This window comes from Salmo salar, chromosome 27, assembly GCF_965601325.2.
Source record: "Salmo salar chromosome 27, fSalSal1, whole genome shotgun sequence".
Taxonomy (NCBI): Eukaryota; Metazoa; Chordata; class Actinopteri; order Salmoniformes; family Salmonidae; genus Salmo; species Salmo salar.
The window spans coordinates 13,650,457-13,668,591 of NC_138317.1; the positions used below are offsets into that span (position 1 = coordinate 13,650,457).

At 44.3% G+C, this 18,135-nt stretch overlaps 1 protein-coding gene across 1 annotated transcript; it reads left to right on the forward strand.

The window, feature by feature from the left end:
* The first annotated feature begins 174 nt into the window (after positions 1-174).
* Positions 175-17,237, forward strand: LOC106588335 (pleckstrin homology domain-containing family O member 1). Its single transcript, XM_014177212.3, has 6 exons — positions 175-613; positions 1,231-1,377; positions 10,783-10,923; positions 12,870-12,974; positions 13,687-13,788; positions 13,943-17,237. The coding sequence occupies exons 1-6, from the start codon at positions 587-589 to the stop codon at positions 15,251-15,253; spliced, it is 1,833 nt and encodes a 610-aa protein (XP_014032687.3). The 5' UTR covers positions 175-586; the 3' UTR covers positions 15,254-17,237.
* The last annotated feature ends 898 nt before the right edge of the window (positions 17,238-18,135 follow it).

Consider the following 18,135-nt stretch of genomic DNA (forward strand, 5'->3'; position numbering starts at 1 on the left):
GGTGTTCTGCAAATACTCACCTCCCCCTCTGTAATATGATTTAAATTGAAATATTGTATGGATAAATCTAGTTGGCCAATACAAGAATGTATATAGGTTCTATTGAAAATCAATGGTCATTATCATAATGATATCAATTGTGGATTTTAGTTTATTGTTCCCATATGGGCAGGTTATGGATTTGAGTTTGATTACTCTCAACTGACCCTTGCTCTTCTATTTCCCAAACGTACTGTAAGAGCGCTTTGACTTCCTCGGTCTTGGTGACATCACGCCGACAGCGCAATAGATGGAGCTGTGGAGCGCTTTAATAACGGGAATGCCCTTTCAGCCCGCTTGTTTGAGATCAGTGTAGTCTACCTACCGAGGTGGAGGGACGATGCCACCGTCTCGTAATAACGGACAGTGCACGAACAGACCGCGTCATCGAAATTAAGAATATAAACCGTTATTGAAACAGATTGGGGAGAAAATAAAGGGAAAGACATTTTATGCAATTAAAAAAATTATCTTCTCCGAAAGAAAGGAAAATACTTAAAACTGTAGGAACTCCCTGGTTCACATCCACAAAAGTGATTTTGTCATTATGAAGAAGAGCAATTTAGCCAAACGGGTGAGATATAGCTTTTTTTTTTCAATTGTTGGGTGCAAGTTTTTGGCCATGCATCTTTGCAATAGGCTATACATTTTCTAGGGTATAACTGGCAATATGCTCGGAATCGGGCATTATGCGCGCTTTGACACGACAGCACACATTAACCGCTATATCACACACATTGTCTATATCACACATTTGATAGCCTACAATTCCTAAATAATGGTCGTTTGGCACCTCATGAGTTCCACATTCAATGTGTAGCCTATCAATTTCCTTGTGTGCCATTACACGGATTTCCTCAACATACGGATTCAATCATCCAGTGAAAAGTACAATGTGTTGTCAGATGTCCGTTGCGCTATATCGGTTGGTAGCTTTCAGATATTTTATTTGCCACACCCTGGATGTTATAAGACATGCACTTAAATTTTACGGACAGAAGAGCGCACCGTTATATTTTTTTGGGGAAAAGACGCGAGGAGGCTCATAGTTGCCAGAGTGGACTTACTGAGGCTCAGATTGAAAAGTCATTTGCCTTTGAAAGAGCTCTTATTTTCTCTGTACTCTCGCGAACATCTTGTTACGTAAGCTAAACTAGGGTTTAACGGATTTATCCCACTTTTAACATGCAGGGTCCTCAAGATGTCAACCAGCTGTCATCGCAGCCAGACAAAGTAGGATGGATCCGCAAGTTCTGTGGCAAAGGGATTTTCAGGGAAATATGGAAAAACCGTTTCGTGATACTGAGAGGAGACCATCTGTACATCTCTGAGAAAGAGGTATGCACTTCTCTTTTACATCCACAGTGGAGGCTGCTGAGGGGAGGACGGCTCATAACAATGGCTGGAATGGAGCAAATGGAACGGCATCAAACCATGTGTTTGATGTATTTGATACCGTTCCACTGATTCCGCTCCAGCCATTACCACGAGCCCGTCCTCCCAGTTAAGGTGCCACCAACCTCCTGTGCTCCAATATTATGTGTAGGCCAGTGGAGGCTGCTGAGGAGAGGACGGCTCATAATAACGACTGGAATGGAGACAATGTAATGGCATCAAACACATCATATGTGGTTTCCATGTGGTTGATGTCATTCCATTGACTCCATTCCAGCCATTATTATGAGTCATCCTCTCCTCAGCAGCCTATAATTGTGTCTACAGTGGGCGCACCTGTACTTGAAATTGTTAAACGAACAACCGGCGCCTGTGTGTGTGTGTGTGTGTGTGTGTGTGTGTGTGTGTGTGTGTATGGCCTGTACTGCCGTAGACATTTCAGGTTTCCTTTGTTGCAGGCTCGCTCCCCTTGCTCAGTAGAGATGCTTTGTGTGTGTGTCTGTGTAGGTGTCTGTCTGTGCACCACACAGTTGAAAACCAATGAACCACAAATACCACACAGCCTGTATAAGATGCACCTTTTAGATGACAGCTTTGACAGCAAACATGGATTTGACTTTTTTGGCCTGTGGAAGGACATCTTGGGTTTCTCAAGTTTCTGAGTTGTGAGGAACTTGTTTTGTGAAATGCCTTTAATGTAAGCTACACCTGAGCTCTCAGCTCTTGGTCTGTTGTTTCCAGCTACACGTTTAACCAAGAGTCCCCTGGTTTTGAATAGACAGATGTTGTTAGAAGTCTGGAAGTCAAGGCCATGGAAAGGGGACAAAATCTAATTGAATTTCCTTGGCTGTTGAAAATAAATATGCTAAATTGTCAAATCTAAGCACAAATCACCATGCAAGCGCAAAAAAAACCAATGTGCTGAATTCAGATTACTTTCACTGATGCAAACGTTCCCACCTTCTGAGGTCAACAAAATGCCAACTGGACACAGGCGTCAATTCAACGTCTATTCCACGTTGGTTCAACATCATTTCATTGAAATGACATGGAAACAACGTGGATTCAACCAGTGTGTGCCTAGTGGGTACCACTATGGGCATCGGTGGCAGATGGTGACTCGGTATAATCGTTGGGCAGATTTAGAACACTGTCCATTACAATACAACAGGCTTTTGGCCATGGCATAGAAAGATAACTATTTTGTTTGACCAAAAGTAATGGCTTATGTCCAAGTGCTTTTATCACATGAAAGGTTCCAGTGAACAGCCTCATTATCAGTACAAGTTTTGGAGATCAAATGGCCTCGGTGTTAAACCTTGAGATGTAGCGAATTCACACCCTTTCGTTCTGCGGAAAGGCACTGAACCATCATATTTGGGGAGTAGCACTGGTATCTTTTTGTTGTTGATAATGACCGCACTATAGGGCATGGACAGAATCAGCCATCCATCTCTGTATTCTCTATTCTTTTCTGTCTTCTTTGTTTTTGAAGTCAGTTTCTGTTTGATATCACAGTTTCAATACCCCCCCTCCCCACCCCCCAGCAGTAATCATGGAGATAAACGCTACTGACAGCTGAGAGGGCACAGGTCTTTCTGAAAGTGGAATAATGCCCTTTAAATTATTCCTCTAAGGGATTCTCAGAACAGCGAATTAAAGTTCCACATAAGGGCCTGCATCTCTCTATTGGTCTAATGAAAGACAAACATTTAAAGATAATAACTCGTAGACATACACTTGGTTCAGTTCAGGTTCAGTTAAGGCTAACCTTGTTCGTAAAATGTATATCTGGTTCAGTTGTGGATGTAGGTGTCACGCTCGCTAATGAAACAAACAACCCAATGACAACATTGCAGGTTCACGTGACGATTCAGTCACATGCAATGCCTCTCTCGCCTTATCTTCAAGCCCCAAAGGCCAGACTGAGTTTTGAGTGCTCCGCTGTCCATTCCAGAACCCCGAACAAGACCGCGGACAAGGCTCCAGCAGGGTACCCACAGGCTTCCCTTGAAGGGAGAGAGCGGGACTGAGGGCTCCAGCTGCATGCAATGCCAGTTTCCCTGATCATTTTAGAACCAAGTTTTAAATTATTCTTTTTTTTTTTCTTCTGTGACCCTACTACCTTCCTGCCTGCGGGATGAGCAACAAACACGTGTCAGAATCTCATAAGACCACGGCTGACGCAGCTGCGCCTCACGCTGTGCCTGAGGATCCCCGAGCACCCAATGCCCCCACCCCTCCACCCTACCCTATACACACAGACACACAAACACACGCAGTTTCTGTGTAATGCCATCACCGTACCTCACCTGTGGTACAGGACGCATCAATTCAGTGTAGTTAAACGTTATCTCTCTTTTCTAATCTCTTTATCGTGTCTCACACATGCTCTCTAATTTCTTGGATGTTTTAGTTCTGTAATGTAATGCATCGCTGGCTCCTTTTACACTTAATACAATTCTATTTTTGATGAGGAGATATTTTTATATTAGGGTAATTGGTAAGTGGCATGCTAGCTATTTGCCAGGTGAAAGTACCCGCTCCCTCAGTGCTGTTTGACCTGTGTGTCCTGTGCTCCGCTGCAACTTCTTAACCACGATTAATGGTGGCGCATTATTCAAATGTGAACTTTGAAAAGACAAGCACGCTGTTCATGAAGTAGGCCAGAAGGCTAAGATGAACACTAAGGCTTTTGTATCTCTGACACTCAGCGTAACTACAGCTGTACGGCCTCTTGGGGCCCGGAATAATCTTTTCATTTTTCCTATAGAGTGCCCTCTTTGAGTTTGATTTAATGGCTTATCGACTTTGAGTGCTATCATTTTGTTAGCGAAGTTACAGCACAAATTACACTTTTGAACCATAATCACAGAATTAATTGCCTCAATAATTTCGATTAATCACAGATCAAGGACACTCATACTGTGAGTTCACTCCAGCATGTTATACTGCATTTCAAAGCAGGTCTGGTTTTGAATCAACATAATCAATCGTCCACAAAATATAGAACATTTGCGGGAGTATTTGCTTAAATGTGTTAAACACTTGCGTTAAAACGTGACCAGCGTTGTAGTTTAACTTTATCTGTAATTGATTGAATTGTGTCATGAGTGTGCAAGCTGGCCAATTGTCTGCTGCCTCATAAGATTAGCTACATAAGCTCGGGGAAGCACAGTAAGCAGGTATACTGTTCTATTACCTCGAAGCATCTTCACACGGGACACCGGTTCGATGTGTCAGACATTCTCATAAGAGGATTTGCAGCCGTGCAACTGGGACTCTGAGACGTTACCTGCTGGTGACATTACTCTGTACTTCCCCAGATTCAAACTTACTTAATCATTTGACCACTAATACAAACATGTTCTCTTGTAAATTTTTTGAAATGTTTGATTGTGGGGGTGATACTGTATTTAGAAGGAAGTTCACAGAGAGAACTAAGGCGTAAGCTGGGATGAACTCCTGCCGCAGGAGGACATATAGTCTGGAGGTCAGCAACTCTACCACGAGACCGACCAAGGCACAGAACACTTTATTTACACTACCGGTTAAAAGTTTTAGAACACCTACTCATTCAAGGGTTTTTCTTTATTTTTACTATTTTTTTTACACTGTAGAATAATAATGAAGACATCAAAACTATGAAATAACACATATGGAATCATGTAGTAACCAAAAAAGTGTTAAACAATTCTAAATATATTTTATATTTGAGATTCTTCAAACAGCCACCTGTTGCCTTGATGACAGCTTTGCACACGCTTGGCATTCTCTTAACCAGCTTCATGAGGTAGTCACCTGGAATGAATTTCAATTAACAGGTGTGCATTCTTAAAAGTTAATTTGTGGAATTTCTTTCCTTCTTAATGCATTTTAGCCAATCAGTTGTGTTGTGACAAGTTAGGAGTGATATACAGAAGATAGCCCTATTTGGTGAAAGACCAAGTCCACATTATGGCAAGAACAGCTCAAATAACCAAAGAGAAACGACAGTCCATCATTACTTTAAGACATGAGGTTCAGTCAATATGGAACATTTAAAAAACGTTGAAAGTTTCTTCAAGTGTAGTTGCAAAAACCATCAAGCGTTATGATGAAACTGGCTCTCATGAGGACTGCCGCAGGAATGGAAGACCTAGACTTACCTCTTGTGCAAAGGATAAGTTCATTAGAGTTACCAGCCTCAGAAATTTCAGCCCAAATAAATGCTTCACAGAGTTCAAGTAACAGACACATCTCAACATCAACTGTTCAGAGGAGACTGCGTGAATCAGGCCTTCATGGTCGAATTGCTGCAAAGAAACCACTACTAAAGGACACCAATAAGAAGCAGAGACTTGCTTGGGCCAAGAAACACGAGCAATGGACATTAGACCGGTGACAATTTGTCCTTTGGTCTGGAGTCCAAATTGGACATTTTTGGTTCCAACCGCCGTGTCTTTGTGAGATGTGGTGTGGGTGAACAGATGATCTCCACATGTGTAATTCCCACCGTAAAGCATGGAGGAGGAGGTGTTATGGTGTGGGGGTGCTTTGCTGGTGACACTGTCTGTGATTTATTTAGAATTCTTACCAGCATGGCTACCACGGTATTCTGCAGCAATGCGCCATCCCATCTGGTTTGGGCTTAGTGGGACTATCATTTGTTTTTCAGCAGGACAATGACCCAACACACCTCCAGGCTGTGTAAGGGCTATTTTACCAAGAAGGAGAGTGATTGAGTGTTGCATCAGATGACCTGGCCTCCACAATCCCCCAACCACAACCAAATTGAGATGGTTTGGGATGAGTTGGACAGCAAAGTGAAGGAAAAGCAGCCAACAAGTGCTCAGCATATGTGGGAACTCCTTCAAGACTGTTGGAAAAGCATTCCAGGTGAAGCTGGTTGAAAGAATGCCAAGTGTGTGCAAAGCTGTCATCAAGACAAAGGGTGACTATTTGAAGAATCTCAAATATAAGATATATATAGATTTGTTAAACACTTTTTTGGTTACTACATGATTCCATATGTGTTATTTCATAGTTTTGATGTCTTCACTATTATTCTACAATGTAGCAAATAGTAAAAATAAAGAAAAACCCTTGGATGAGTAGGTGTTATAAAACTTTTGACAGGTAGTGTATACTGAGTATACAAAACATTAGGAACACGACATGACATAGACTGACCAGGTGAATCCAGGTGAAAGCATTATCCCTTATTGATGTCACTTGTTAAATCCACTTCAATCAGTGTAGATGAAGGGGAAGAGACAGGATACAGAAGGATTTTTAAGCCTTGGGACAATTGAGACATGGATTGTGTATGTGTGCCATTCAGAGGGTCAATGGGCAAGACAAAATATTTAAGTGCTTTTGAATGGGGTATGGTAGTAGGTGCCAGGGCACACCGGTTTGTGTATGTCAATAACTGGGTTTTTCACGCTCAACAGTTTTCCGTGTGTATCAAGAATGGTCCACCACCCAAAGGACATCCAGTCAACTTGACACAACTGTGGGAAGCATTGGAGTCAACATGGGCCAGCATCCCTGTGGAATGCTTTCGACACCTTGTAGAGTCCATGCCCCAATGAATTGAGGCTGTTCTGAGGGCAAAAGGGAGTGCAACTCAATATTAGGAAAGTGTTTGTAATGTTTTGTACACTTAGTGTATTTTAAGACTATTGAATTTCATCACCTCCCTGTTACTTTGCAGTGTCAGGGGAAACTACTCAGAGAACAGCTCCAGTATTTTTGTGTTGAACATTTCAAGATATCATTAAAGGTTTCATCACCTCAAATAGCCTATTAACAGCGGTGTATTTTTCATATTATGCTCACTCAGCTACTGCTCAACGCAGGATTTGGAATAATTTTGATCATCTTCCCATAATAGGCTACAGAACCATAGCTCGTAGAGCCTCAATTGGCCACACAGACATGCTGCTATAAGAACGTGTATTACACAGCACAGGAACTGCATAGATGCGTGTGTTACAGAGAGGTCTGTTCGTCCATAGAAGGCTGCTGTTGTGTGCGAAGTGTACAGTAGCGTATGTTGTCCTAGTTGAGAATGAGATGTGTGTCTGTGTGCTGAGAGAGCAGGTTAAGGAGGTGCGTGTTCTCTGCTCCGACGATATCAACCCTGCGTATCGCTCTGTTCTTATCTTACAGCTGTGCTATTGGCTGTAGGTTACGTACATCATACACCTTTCATAAGAGCACTCTGTTCTCTTCTGTAGTCTTTGCACGTGCAGACAGAGAGATGCTCCTGTAGAATGCTCAAAGTGCTTCCACTCAAGCACTCAATCTATGATCTACGTGAATAATTGATGGGATTTCCATTTATGTTTATATACTGTATATATAGAGTTTTCATGGTTTTCAGTGGTGACTTGCACGGCATATGAAAGAGGACACTCAAACAAAACAGGATTTAGTGAGAGAGAGAGAGAGTGAGGGAAGCTTGTATTCATCGGATACCGTATGACCTAGGCCAAGGGGTACCTGAGGTAAGATTTTAGGCCATGCATTGAAGAAATGTGGTGACATAGTTGGACAAGTGTTTTGTAGTTGGTCGAGATCTTTGTGATTGACGTAGCTTACAGATACTGCAATGTGATTGGCTCAACATCTGTGACAGAAGGCGAATGTGTGACCAAGTTTAGTGGTTGACAGAGAATCCCTCTGACTGGGGGAGCTTAGCATGACATTGGACTAACACACCTCTGAAATTGGTCAAGGACCGGACAAGTGTTGTTACTGGTCCAACGGATCAATGTGATCAGTGGAGAACTGGGTTATTGGCGGAAACCCGTATGTAATTGGAAATAGTGCAAGATGACTGGTCGTCAAGCATATCATATGGTCAGTGTAACAAAGCTATATGATTGGTGCAGTGAGGCCGTGGTGGTTTAGATTTCCATACTTGTTACACTAGTTATTTCAGGAAAACCTACTGGCCAGTTCTGAGAATATTATATATATGTAGTATTACATTATAAATAAACCAGCCTCTTTCAACTCCCAAGCTCTAAACTGCATTACATTTTCTAGAGTGGTTGAAAAGATGCTTTTAATCCATTTCTCCTTTTAATTCCAACCTGGTTTATATAAAATCCTCTCGGGCTTGATTACAGGGTATTACAGGCATGTCCACCAGATTTTGGAGTGTGACCAAAGGGACATCGCCTTTCCATTCGCTCTAGGGTTTCCCCCTGCATTCTACTGTTGGATGGGCTGCCGCCGGCTTTCTGTATCTTTGCGTTTCAGGGCTGTATGTTACTGGGTTATTCTCAGTGGTTCAGTGCAGCATTTAACCCCCACTGACACCCCCGACTCTGCTTTTCCATATAGGGAGCAGGAGGGGGGCAGGAGGGCCACAGCAGGGGCGCAGGAGGGACGCAGGAGCGGTACAGGAGGGGAGCAGGAGGGGGGCAGGAGGGGAGGGAAATATTGATGGGAGGGTGGGGTTCCAGAATGGATCCTCAGGGCTTCTTTTGCCCCATATTAGAGTCTCTCTCTCTCTCTCTCACTCACTCACTCACTCACTCACTCACTCACTCACTCACTCACTCACTCACTCACTCACTCACTCCACACACACACACACACACACACACACACACACACACACACACACACACACACACACACACACACACACACACACACACACACACACACACACACACACACACACACACACACACACACACACACACACACACACACACACACACACAGCTCAAGCTTCTCTTCTACATTTTAAATGCAGTTTGGGTGGCTAACGAAGAGGTAGCAGCATGCGGGCGGGACACAGTTTGGATCTATGTTTTGTCAGGAAGAAATTGGACTACCCTTTGATGTATGTATTGTGCTCATACAGTATACTGTATATCGCTAGGCATAATAGAGTTCCTCAATGAAATTAAAAGACACAAATGGCCAAATGTAGCCGTAACAAGTGCATTTCAGGCTGCTAGTGGTTTAATAGTGGTTGATACTAGGCTGCGACACGTTATATAATGATACAGTATGTGGTGGTTTCTTTGATCACAGAAGCTCTCAGTTGCTCCGTGTCTCGTTCGAACGTTGGCAGATTCCTCTGATGCAGGGCTCTGTTGCTGTGGAAAATCTCTATGCATCAAGATGAAAGTGGAACACCCCTGCCCCTTCCAAAAAAAATGCACTCACAATGACGTTCAACCTTATTTCTCTGCGTCTCCTTTAGTTCTCACAAGAGGCCTACACACAGGCTTGTACCCGTGTCAATAACCAACCCCCAACACCACCAAACACACACACACCTGCCTTGACCCCCATTGACCCCGTTGGTGTGTAGAGTCTAATGGGGCTCTATGGGAGGTCCCACCACCCTTGAGGTTGTATGTAATCACCTGTCAGTCAGGCTCAGTGGAGGGGTCGATGTCTCTGCCCCAACGCTGTTGATTACAATTGATCTGTGTTTAAACAGACACTTTGCTGCGGGGCCACGAGACCGATAATGGGAGGCAGGGGAGCAACACAGGAACACCCGCTCCAAGACTACATTTTTCTACCAATTTGTCTGGCTATTGCTTTTTTGACGGTATTGGGAAGCAGGTTTTGAAAATAAACACATCTTTCAATGCTCTGTGTAAAAGTATGATCATAACATGGTGACATTATGATGTCAGGCCTGTAATGGATTTTTTTATATAGACATTTGGACTTAAAAAGATGTTTGTTACACCTACAGAGAGCTTCTATATATGCATTTAAGGCCTGATATTTCAGAACCTTTCATTTGAAACCTCAATAACATAATGGATGATACGAATGTGAGAAGTGGCTGATTTTTACCCAGGCACCGTGGTGTGTCTCTGTGCTGTTGAAAGCTGCTGGATAACAGAGAGTGGTAATTAAGCAATAAGGCATGGGGGGGTGTGGTATATGGCCAATATACCACAGCTAAGGGCTGTTCTTAGGCACGACGCATCACAGAAGTGCTTTATTGTTATTAAAAACTGGTTACCAACGTAGTTAGAGCAGTAAAAATAAATGTTTTGTCATACCCATGGTATACGATCTTATATACCACGGCTGTCAGCCAATCAGCATTCAGGGCTGGAACCACCCAGTTTATAATTAGTCTTTTCCCTTGGGTTAAACGCAAGATGACCTGGTGTGTGTGTGTGTGTGTGTGTGTGTGTGTGTGTGTGTGTGTGTGTGTGTGTGTGTGTGTGTGTGCATATGCGTGTTTTTGTGGTAGACAGATGCTTTAAGGTTCAAAACAAATTGACAAAGCTAATTTGCCAGTGCCATCTTGCACATCTGTATAGACCTGAGTTGTAACTACTTCCTGTTTTGTCTGTGTGTTTCCAGGTGAAGGATGAGAGGAAGGTCCAGGAGTTGTTTGACCTGGCTGACTACGAACGCTCTGAGGAGCTGCGCAAGGCCAAGAGTCGCAGTAAGAAGAACCACAGCAGGTTCACCCTGCTTCGCTGCAAGCAGCCTGGGAATATGGTGAGTCCTTCTGCCCAGGGAGAGTGAAGGAGTCAGGCAGGGAGGCTGCGCAGGGCCTGGGGAGCGTAGGCCTCAGTAAGAAGCCCTTACTGCAGGTGTCGATTTTAGCTGAAAATGCACTTGGAAGATTTATTTTGCTGAAAACTGAAACTTGAGGCAAGTTTATATCCTCAGACATAGTTTGGGGTTTTCTGTAAAGAGAGAGTATGATATATAGAGAACACATTCAAATCAAATCAATGAAATTGTATTTGTCACATGCTTCATAAACAACAGGTGTAGACTAACAGTGAAATGCTTACTTACGGGTCCTTTTCCAACAATGCAGAGTTAAAGATAACGGAGTGGCTACGGACACCGAGATTTTGTATCTCAATAGAGAGAAATAGTAATGGCGTCTTTTTGTAGGAACTATCTCTGCCGTGGTCGGTTGGACAAAGCCTATGGGGAAATTAATAGCGTTTTGGGATAAACGCCAAAAATAAGGACGTAAAGGCTTCATAATTCATAAAGGTCACGTTAACGTGACATATTATCTCATAGAAACAAAACGTTTAACGTATCTCCTAAGCCTGAGTTAACCTCAGACCTTGTTTTCTGCTGTGTTCACTCCGCTACCTACGGAGCTGCTGTGCTAACTGCTTCGCTGTCGGTCCCCCTCCTTGATGATCGCCTTTGTCCGGTAGCTGGTGTAGGCTACAAAACTTCACGTTGTACACAAAACTGGTCGCACTATTGTATTCCCTCAGTCGGCTATTAAGCATAAGCGCAATTACCTACAAATGTCATGTTGTGCACCAAACTCTTCAAACTACTGCATTTCATGCCTCAGTAAGCATAAGCGGGATTTCATGTTCTTTTTTGAGGGGAGTAGGCTACGTGTAGCTATTTACATGTTTTACACGAATACATTATCGACATGTACAAACTTTGTTGTCGGTATTGGTGTCAACTGTGCAGGCTGGTGGTGGTGGTGTAATGGTGTGGAGAATGTTTTCCTGGCACACTTTAGGTCCCTTGATACCAATTGAGCAACGTTTCCATGCCACGAAGAATTCAGGCAGTTCTGGAGTCTGACCCGGTACTAGATAGTTGTACCTAATAAATTGGCCACTGAGTGTATGTGGTGAAAGTGTGTGTGTGTGTTGGGGTGTCAGTGTGTGGTTAGAGTCCAGTGTGTGCGCAAAGTCCGTTCAAGAGAGGTGCAACACAAAATGTGTCTAGCTGGTGGCATTTCTTCAATTTTCTCTCTGGGAGATGATATGGTTGTGTTGCCACATTGGATTGAACATTAACACACCCCCACCGCAGGCCGGGATTGGCGGATTTCTCCAGAAAGACATAATCCACAGAATCCCATTACCGCTGAAGAGGCATTCTCTATAACGGCCAAATCCTATAGAGATTCCACCCACAGTTGTCACTTCTGACCCACTGCAGTTCCTTTCGATCTCGGCACCAGCTGCTCGTTCATTTTACTTCACTGCTCGCTGTCTTAGTGTGAGATTCTGTAACTACGTTTCAGGAATGGAAGAAGTGTGGGTTTGAGAGGAAGATTTTAATTATATACAAGAAGATGTAATTGCATTAATAAGGGCAGATGCTCAATGTACCTGTTTTTGTCAAGCTTTGCAGAGATTCTTCCTCCAGTTTACAGCTTAGACCCTGCTTTAGATAAGAACCATCTTTAACATTTAGTGAGGCGCAATCTCCTTTTCTTGGCGATTTAGGCAAAGCCGCCCCATTAAGCTTTCTGTCCCCCTTTCCATCTCTCACACACTGGCTACGTTCCCACTCTCCCTCCAGCCAATGCTTCCACTCATTTATTGCTTTTAAATCCACGATGAGAGTGTGCAAGTGCACACTTACTGTAGGAAGAAGGGCGAATATTGGGAGAATCCCTTTCTCTTCTTTCAACCACTCAATCGATTCTGTCCTTTCCTCAGGTGCCCAATCTTGTGTTTTTGGCCGTTAGCCCCGAGGAGAAGGAGTCGTGGGTCAATGCCCTCAATACAGCCATCATCAAAGCCAAGAACCGCATATTTGACGAGGTAGGTCAGTCACTCTTCTCCTCCCCTTCTCTGTCCCTATGTCGCCAGCTCTCACTTCTCCCCAGCTTTCTACAGCTTTCCTTACTTTTCTCTCTCATTAGCATGTCTCTCATGCAACATTTATGATTTCAAATGAAACCACCGACACTCAAAACGCCCCCACGGCCAGCCTTAAAAAGTTTCCAGACAAAATTTAGCCGTTGCAGTTGCTAAGCCCACTATGTAAAATTGGTGAATTTAGACAAAAGCGAAAGTAAGTGGCATCTCCCCAGGCGTGGATGAGAGATCAAAGTGTTTCCTCGCTGACTCATCCATCTCCGTCGGGAACAGTCCTCGTTAACACTCCGTCCCTGCCGACGCCCACCGGTTTTCCTCGTGCCTCTCCATCAAACAGTGTCTCCCTCCCCATCACACACTATAGGGTGAAAATCCATCTTCCGTATTTAGAGGTCGTCGAGAAGTGAGAATGAACTCTGCAGCCACCATAGTGTGAAGTGCACAGCAGCTTGAGTTCCAACACCCAACAATGGACTCCACTCTAATGCTCTCTACTGTTCTCTACATTACATCCTCAGCTCATGCTAAGGGGAAGCTATGTGTTGCTCCTATAACCTTATACTCTTTCATCCATTCCCAACTCTCCCTCCACAAATATACATTTCTGTTATTCTGAATGTAAAAAAAAAACATCGATTTCTGATTGTCTCCATAGGTCACAATTGAAGAGGACAGTGTCCTGGTGCACCCTACACGTGATCGTGCCAAGATTCCCCATGCACGGCGCTTGCCCACCCGGGGACACCTCATGGCTGTGGTGGGTGTTGCTACCTTGGCTAACACTGACATTTTAGTTCCAAGTCGATATTTTATTTGTGAAAGGCAAATAAGAAATTGTACTGTTTGTATTGCAAGGATTTATCCTGGTCTGTTTCATTGAATGCTAAACTCTCATTGAATGCTCTCCCTAGGCATCCACCTCTTCAGACGGAATGTTGACCCTTGACCTTGTCCACGAGGAAGATGATTCCACCCCAGATGATGAGGAAGAAGGCTTCTGGGAAAATAACTTCCGGGTTGACCTAGACAAACGGACCACAGGTCGTCAGCGTTCTGGCACAGATGTCTCCAAACTCTGTGTCACCATAAGGGACCCGAGGGTACCCAAGACGGGCAGCCTGCCTCGCGGGAGCGAGCTCTCCTGGGGCCGGGCGCACCATCTTGAGGCTCAATCCCACACCCCTCAACCAGGGAAGAGGTTCAGTGCCCAGGGTAGGAGCCGCTGCGCCTCCATGGACGAGGTCCTTTCCTCACGGCCAGTCAGAGGTGTCCTTCGCCCTCGCCCCACAGATGAACCTGTCCAGCCTGTTGGACAACTGCAGAGTCTTATCGCCCAGAAAATGCAGAGGGCTCAGGAACTGCTGGAAGAAATGCGATTGGAGGAACTGCAACATGCAAAGGGCATTGACTCGCCCTATCTGAAGAGCATTGACTCGCCCCGCTTGCACCATCTGAGAGGGTCTGAGTCTCCTCACTCCAGGGCCTCAGGCTCACCTCGCAGCAAGAATAGTGACTCCCCACATTTGAGGGTAAAAGACTCGCCTCGTTTGAAGGGGAAAGACTCACCTCGTATGAAGGGCAAGAAGTCCCGCTCAAAAGGTACAGACTCACCCCATTCAAAGAGTGATGACTCTCCTAATTTGAGGGGTAAGGACTCTCCCCGTCTCAGGGTTACTGACTCTCCCCGTCTCAGGGCTGCTGATTCTTCCCGTTTCATGGAAACACACTCGCCAAGTCTGAGGGGTTCTGACTCCCCACGTCTCAAGAACATTGGTTCACCCTTTTCAAAAAGTTTTGACTCATCTAGTCTGAAGGATTCTGTCTCGCCTCGCATCAAGGATACTGATTCTCCTGTTCTGAGGGGTAAGGACTCGCTAAATATAATTGGCAAGAATTCTCAGAGTCTGAAGAGTATCGGCTCAACTTGTCCGAAGGGTGCTGACTCGCCCCGTCTGAAGGGTGCTGACTCGCCCCGTCTGAAGGGTCATGACTCGCTCCATAGTAAGAGTGCACACTCACTTATCAGTGACTGTGATTTGGAGAGTAGACGGGCGGAGGCGGAGCGTCTTCTGCAGGAAGCCGTCTCCTCCTGGCGTCAGGCTAAGGAGGTGCTGGAGGAGGTGAAGGAGCTGCAGACGCAGTCACTAAACCGCCGCTCTGAAAAGAAAACAACAGAGAGGCCCCCAACACCGCCACAGGACTACAGGCTGGAGGACCAGTGACTCTGTCGCCAACACAGCTGAAAAGCATGCTGGCTTCTCTCCAAACAAAGACAATAAGAAAGAGCACTAGGGGCATGGAGTACCTTCAGTACATTTTCTGTCACGTTTTTTTTTGTCATTACTTGCCAGTGTTGAATTTTACACTGTTCTATCTTGATCCTTGTTTCCATACCGTATAGTAGTCAAATTAAGCTGAGCAGGTAATGACAGAATTATTTTATTAGCACTGCTGTTTCCTTGCTGGTGTGAATAGGTTAGATGGACCTTGACCCCATAATATGATTCTGGGCATTCGTTTTTGTTCCCTTTGTCAAAGGCTCTGTGGTCCACTCTGTGGATGGAGGGATGGGCGTCTGGGCTGTAGGAGCAGAGCAGAGCTTAATCCTGGTTTGTGGATGGGGGGGTGACTCAGACTGAGAGGCATAAATAGGGCTAGAGTGGGGGTGCCGTGCCTCGGTGACACTGACACCCCCAAGGAAAGTCATGCTGTTCATGTATTATCCGCCAGAGGTCGATTAGGTTTCATTGCAAAATGCTTTGTACTGTAAATATAAGCATAAAATGCTTTTTTATAATGGACAAATGGAATGAGAATGTTTGTGTGGAAACATTGTCTGAGGAGCATTATTTCAGTCTGAAATGCATATATGGAGAAGATGCCTGGGATTTCTCTCTTTCGGTAAACTTCAGTTATTGACAACTTGCAGTCAAGTCCAATGACCTTGAAACATCAAGATTTTCTCCAGTCAGAAACCTAGTATTGGTGTTGTTGGTCTTCTCAGAGAATACAAAGGCAATCTTTCTCTTACTGTGAGCACGTTATATCCTCTTTCCCTCTGTGCCCTAAACCGAGCAATACTATTCCAGGGACAGATTCAAGAGGCCCGTTAACATTATGCCATCAAACTGATTCATTTGACAAGTTGGATTCCTGACATGTATAGCTAAAACTCACAGACCACTTTTGATTGCAAGGATATCAAGTAACGAACTGCTTTGCTTAATTCAATGCACTTCTATTTTCAGGTCATGTAACATGGTCTCTTCCTTGTACCCTAGAATTCCTCTATTGTTTCGGTTAATTGGGGTTCTGTGGTCTACCGAAGCCTGCGTGCGAGTGATTCAGCGGAAGCGAGCAAGAGAACATGCTCATTAACTCTGATCAGCATCTGAGGAGAAATGCTGTTATGGGATTATAATTGCAGGCGTCGTGTTGGGTCTCTGTAGTGTTTGTTGCACTTCTAATCAGGTGGGAAGATGATTTTAACAGTTCTTCTGTCTCTCTTCCAAAAGGGGCACAGGGTAATCTCACAACAAGAGGATCAATGATTTAATGGAGAGAGAGAGAGAGAGAGAGAGAGAGAGAGAGAGAGAGAGAGAGAGAGATGATGATGACAGCTTCTGAAAGGTTTTCAAAGCACAAAGATGTTACATTTGGAGATTTGAAGATGGGTTAGTTGCACTGCACTATTTCATACCAAAATAGGGTGGGAATCAATGTTCTTAGTGTCATGTCCTGGTTTAGTCACATGGTCAGTATTTCCCACCGTGCCATTGGCTGACTGCCAAAATATGATTCATAGGTCACTGAGTTGATATTAACATGCACAGTGCATCTAGGACAGGACAAACATCGCTCCATTACACCAGGCTCACCTCACATACGGTTACAATCACTCATGTGTGATTGCGGTTTATCCGTTTATTTGATTATGTGTACGTGTGTGTCCCTTCAGCAGCAATTATATGGGTTTGGTGCACATGACAACATGCAATACAGTAGGCCTAATGTTGATAACGAAAGAGATCTCCACCACTGCTTTGTAATCTGAACTAAGCCAAAGACCAGTGTATAGCAACTCTACCAGAAAGAGGTGAAAAGTGGTTCAAATGTCTCAAGCAATCTGCATAAATAGATTTTATTTACAGCAATTGAGAAATTACTAATGTATGCATAAGTTAAAAATAAATAATTTACACCGAATTCCCTTTGTCTTTCATCACTTTCCTTTTAACTACTGATTTGCGTCCCTAGGGGCAGAATTGCATTTTTATCATATTACCCATTAGGACTGAATTAAGTATTCAAATTGAATTATACATGATTACGAATGTGAAGCATGGCTCCATCTCTACTGCTGTGCATTTGCAACGAGGATTCAATTCATTTTGCAGCCCATCCATTTTGTATTAGAGGAGTGTTACTGCATGTTCTTGCCAGTAGCCCTGTTTAAGCAGAGGGATTAACAGTTTAAAGGTTATATGGTTGAGCAGATGTGACTGTGTAGAAGATTCCTATCACCTGATTCCTCTGTTAGAGGGGAGGGAGGGAGGGAGGGAGAGGGGGAGAGGGGGGGAGAGGGGGGGGGGGGGGGAGGGAGGGAGGGAGAGAAGAGGAGTATGGGCTGTGGGGGGAGGGGCGGCTCCGTGCTCCATTGTGACTCAATAGCCTTGCAGCATCTGGCTATAGCGTGGCCCCGCTGAATCGAATGGATTAATAAGGACGCTCCAGTGATGGCATTAGTAATACCGGAGCCTGGAGCAAAAATGCTACTGCCTGGCCCCCCGTTTTCAGCGGTTTCTTTTATAGGAGAGGACTTCATAATGATAATAGCTAAATATGACCCAAATACATGTGAATGGGTGCAAGACGACAACTACAGACAGGTAGTTACTGCACACTACTGTAACCAACAAGAGCGGGAATACTGAAGCACAACATCAGGTCATAGCATGTATAAAAGAACCCAATGACAACATTGGGATGCAGGAGAGAGAAAAATAATTTCCTCACTGGCTGATCCACGTTGCCATGCTCGCCTCGGAGGAGGAGAACTTGTTCATTTGGAGGGTGGTTGCAACTTGCTCCTTGTCATGGCCCA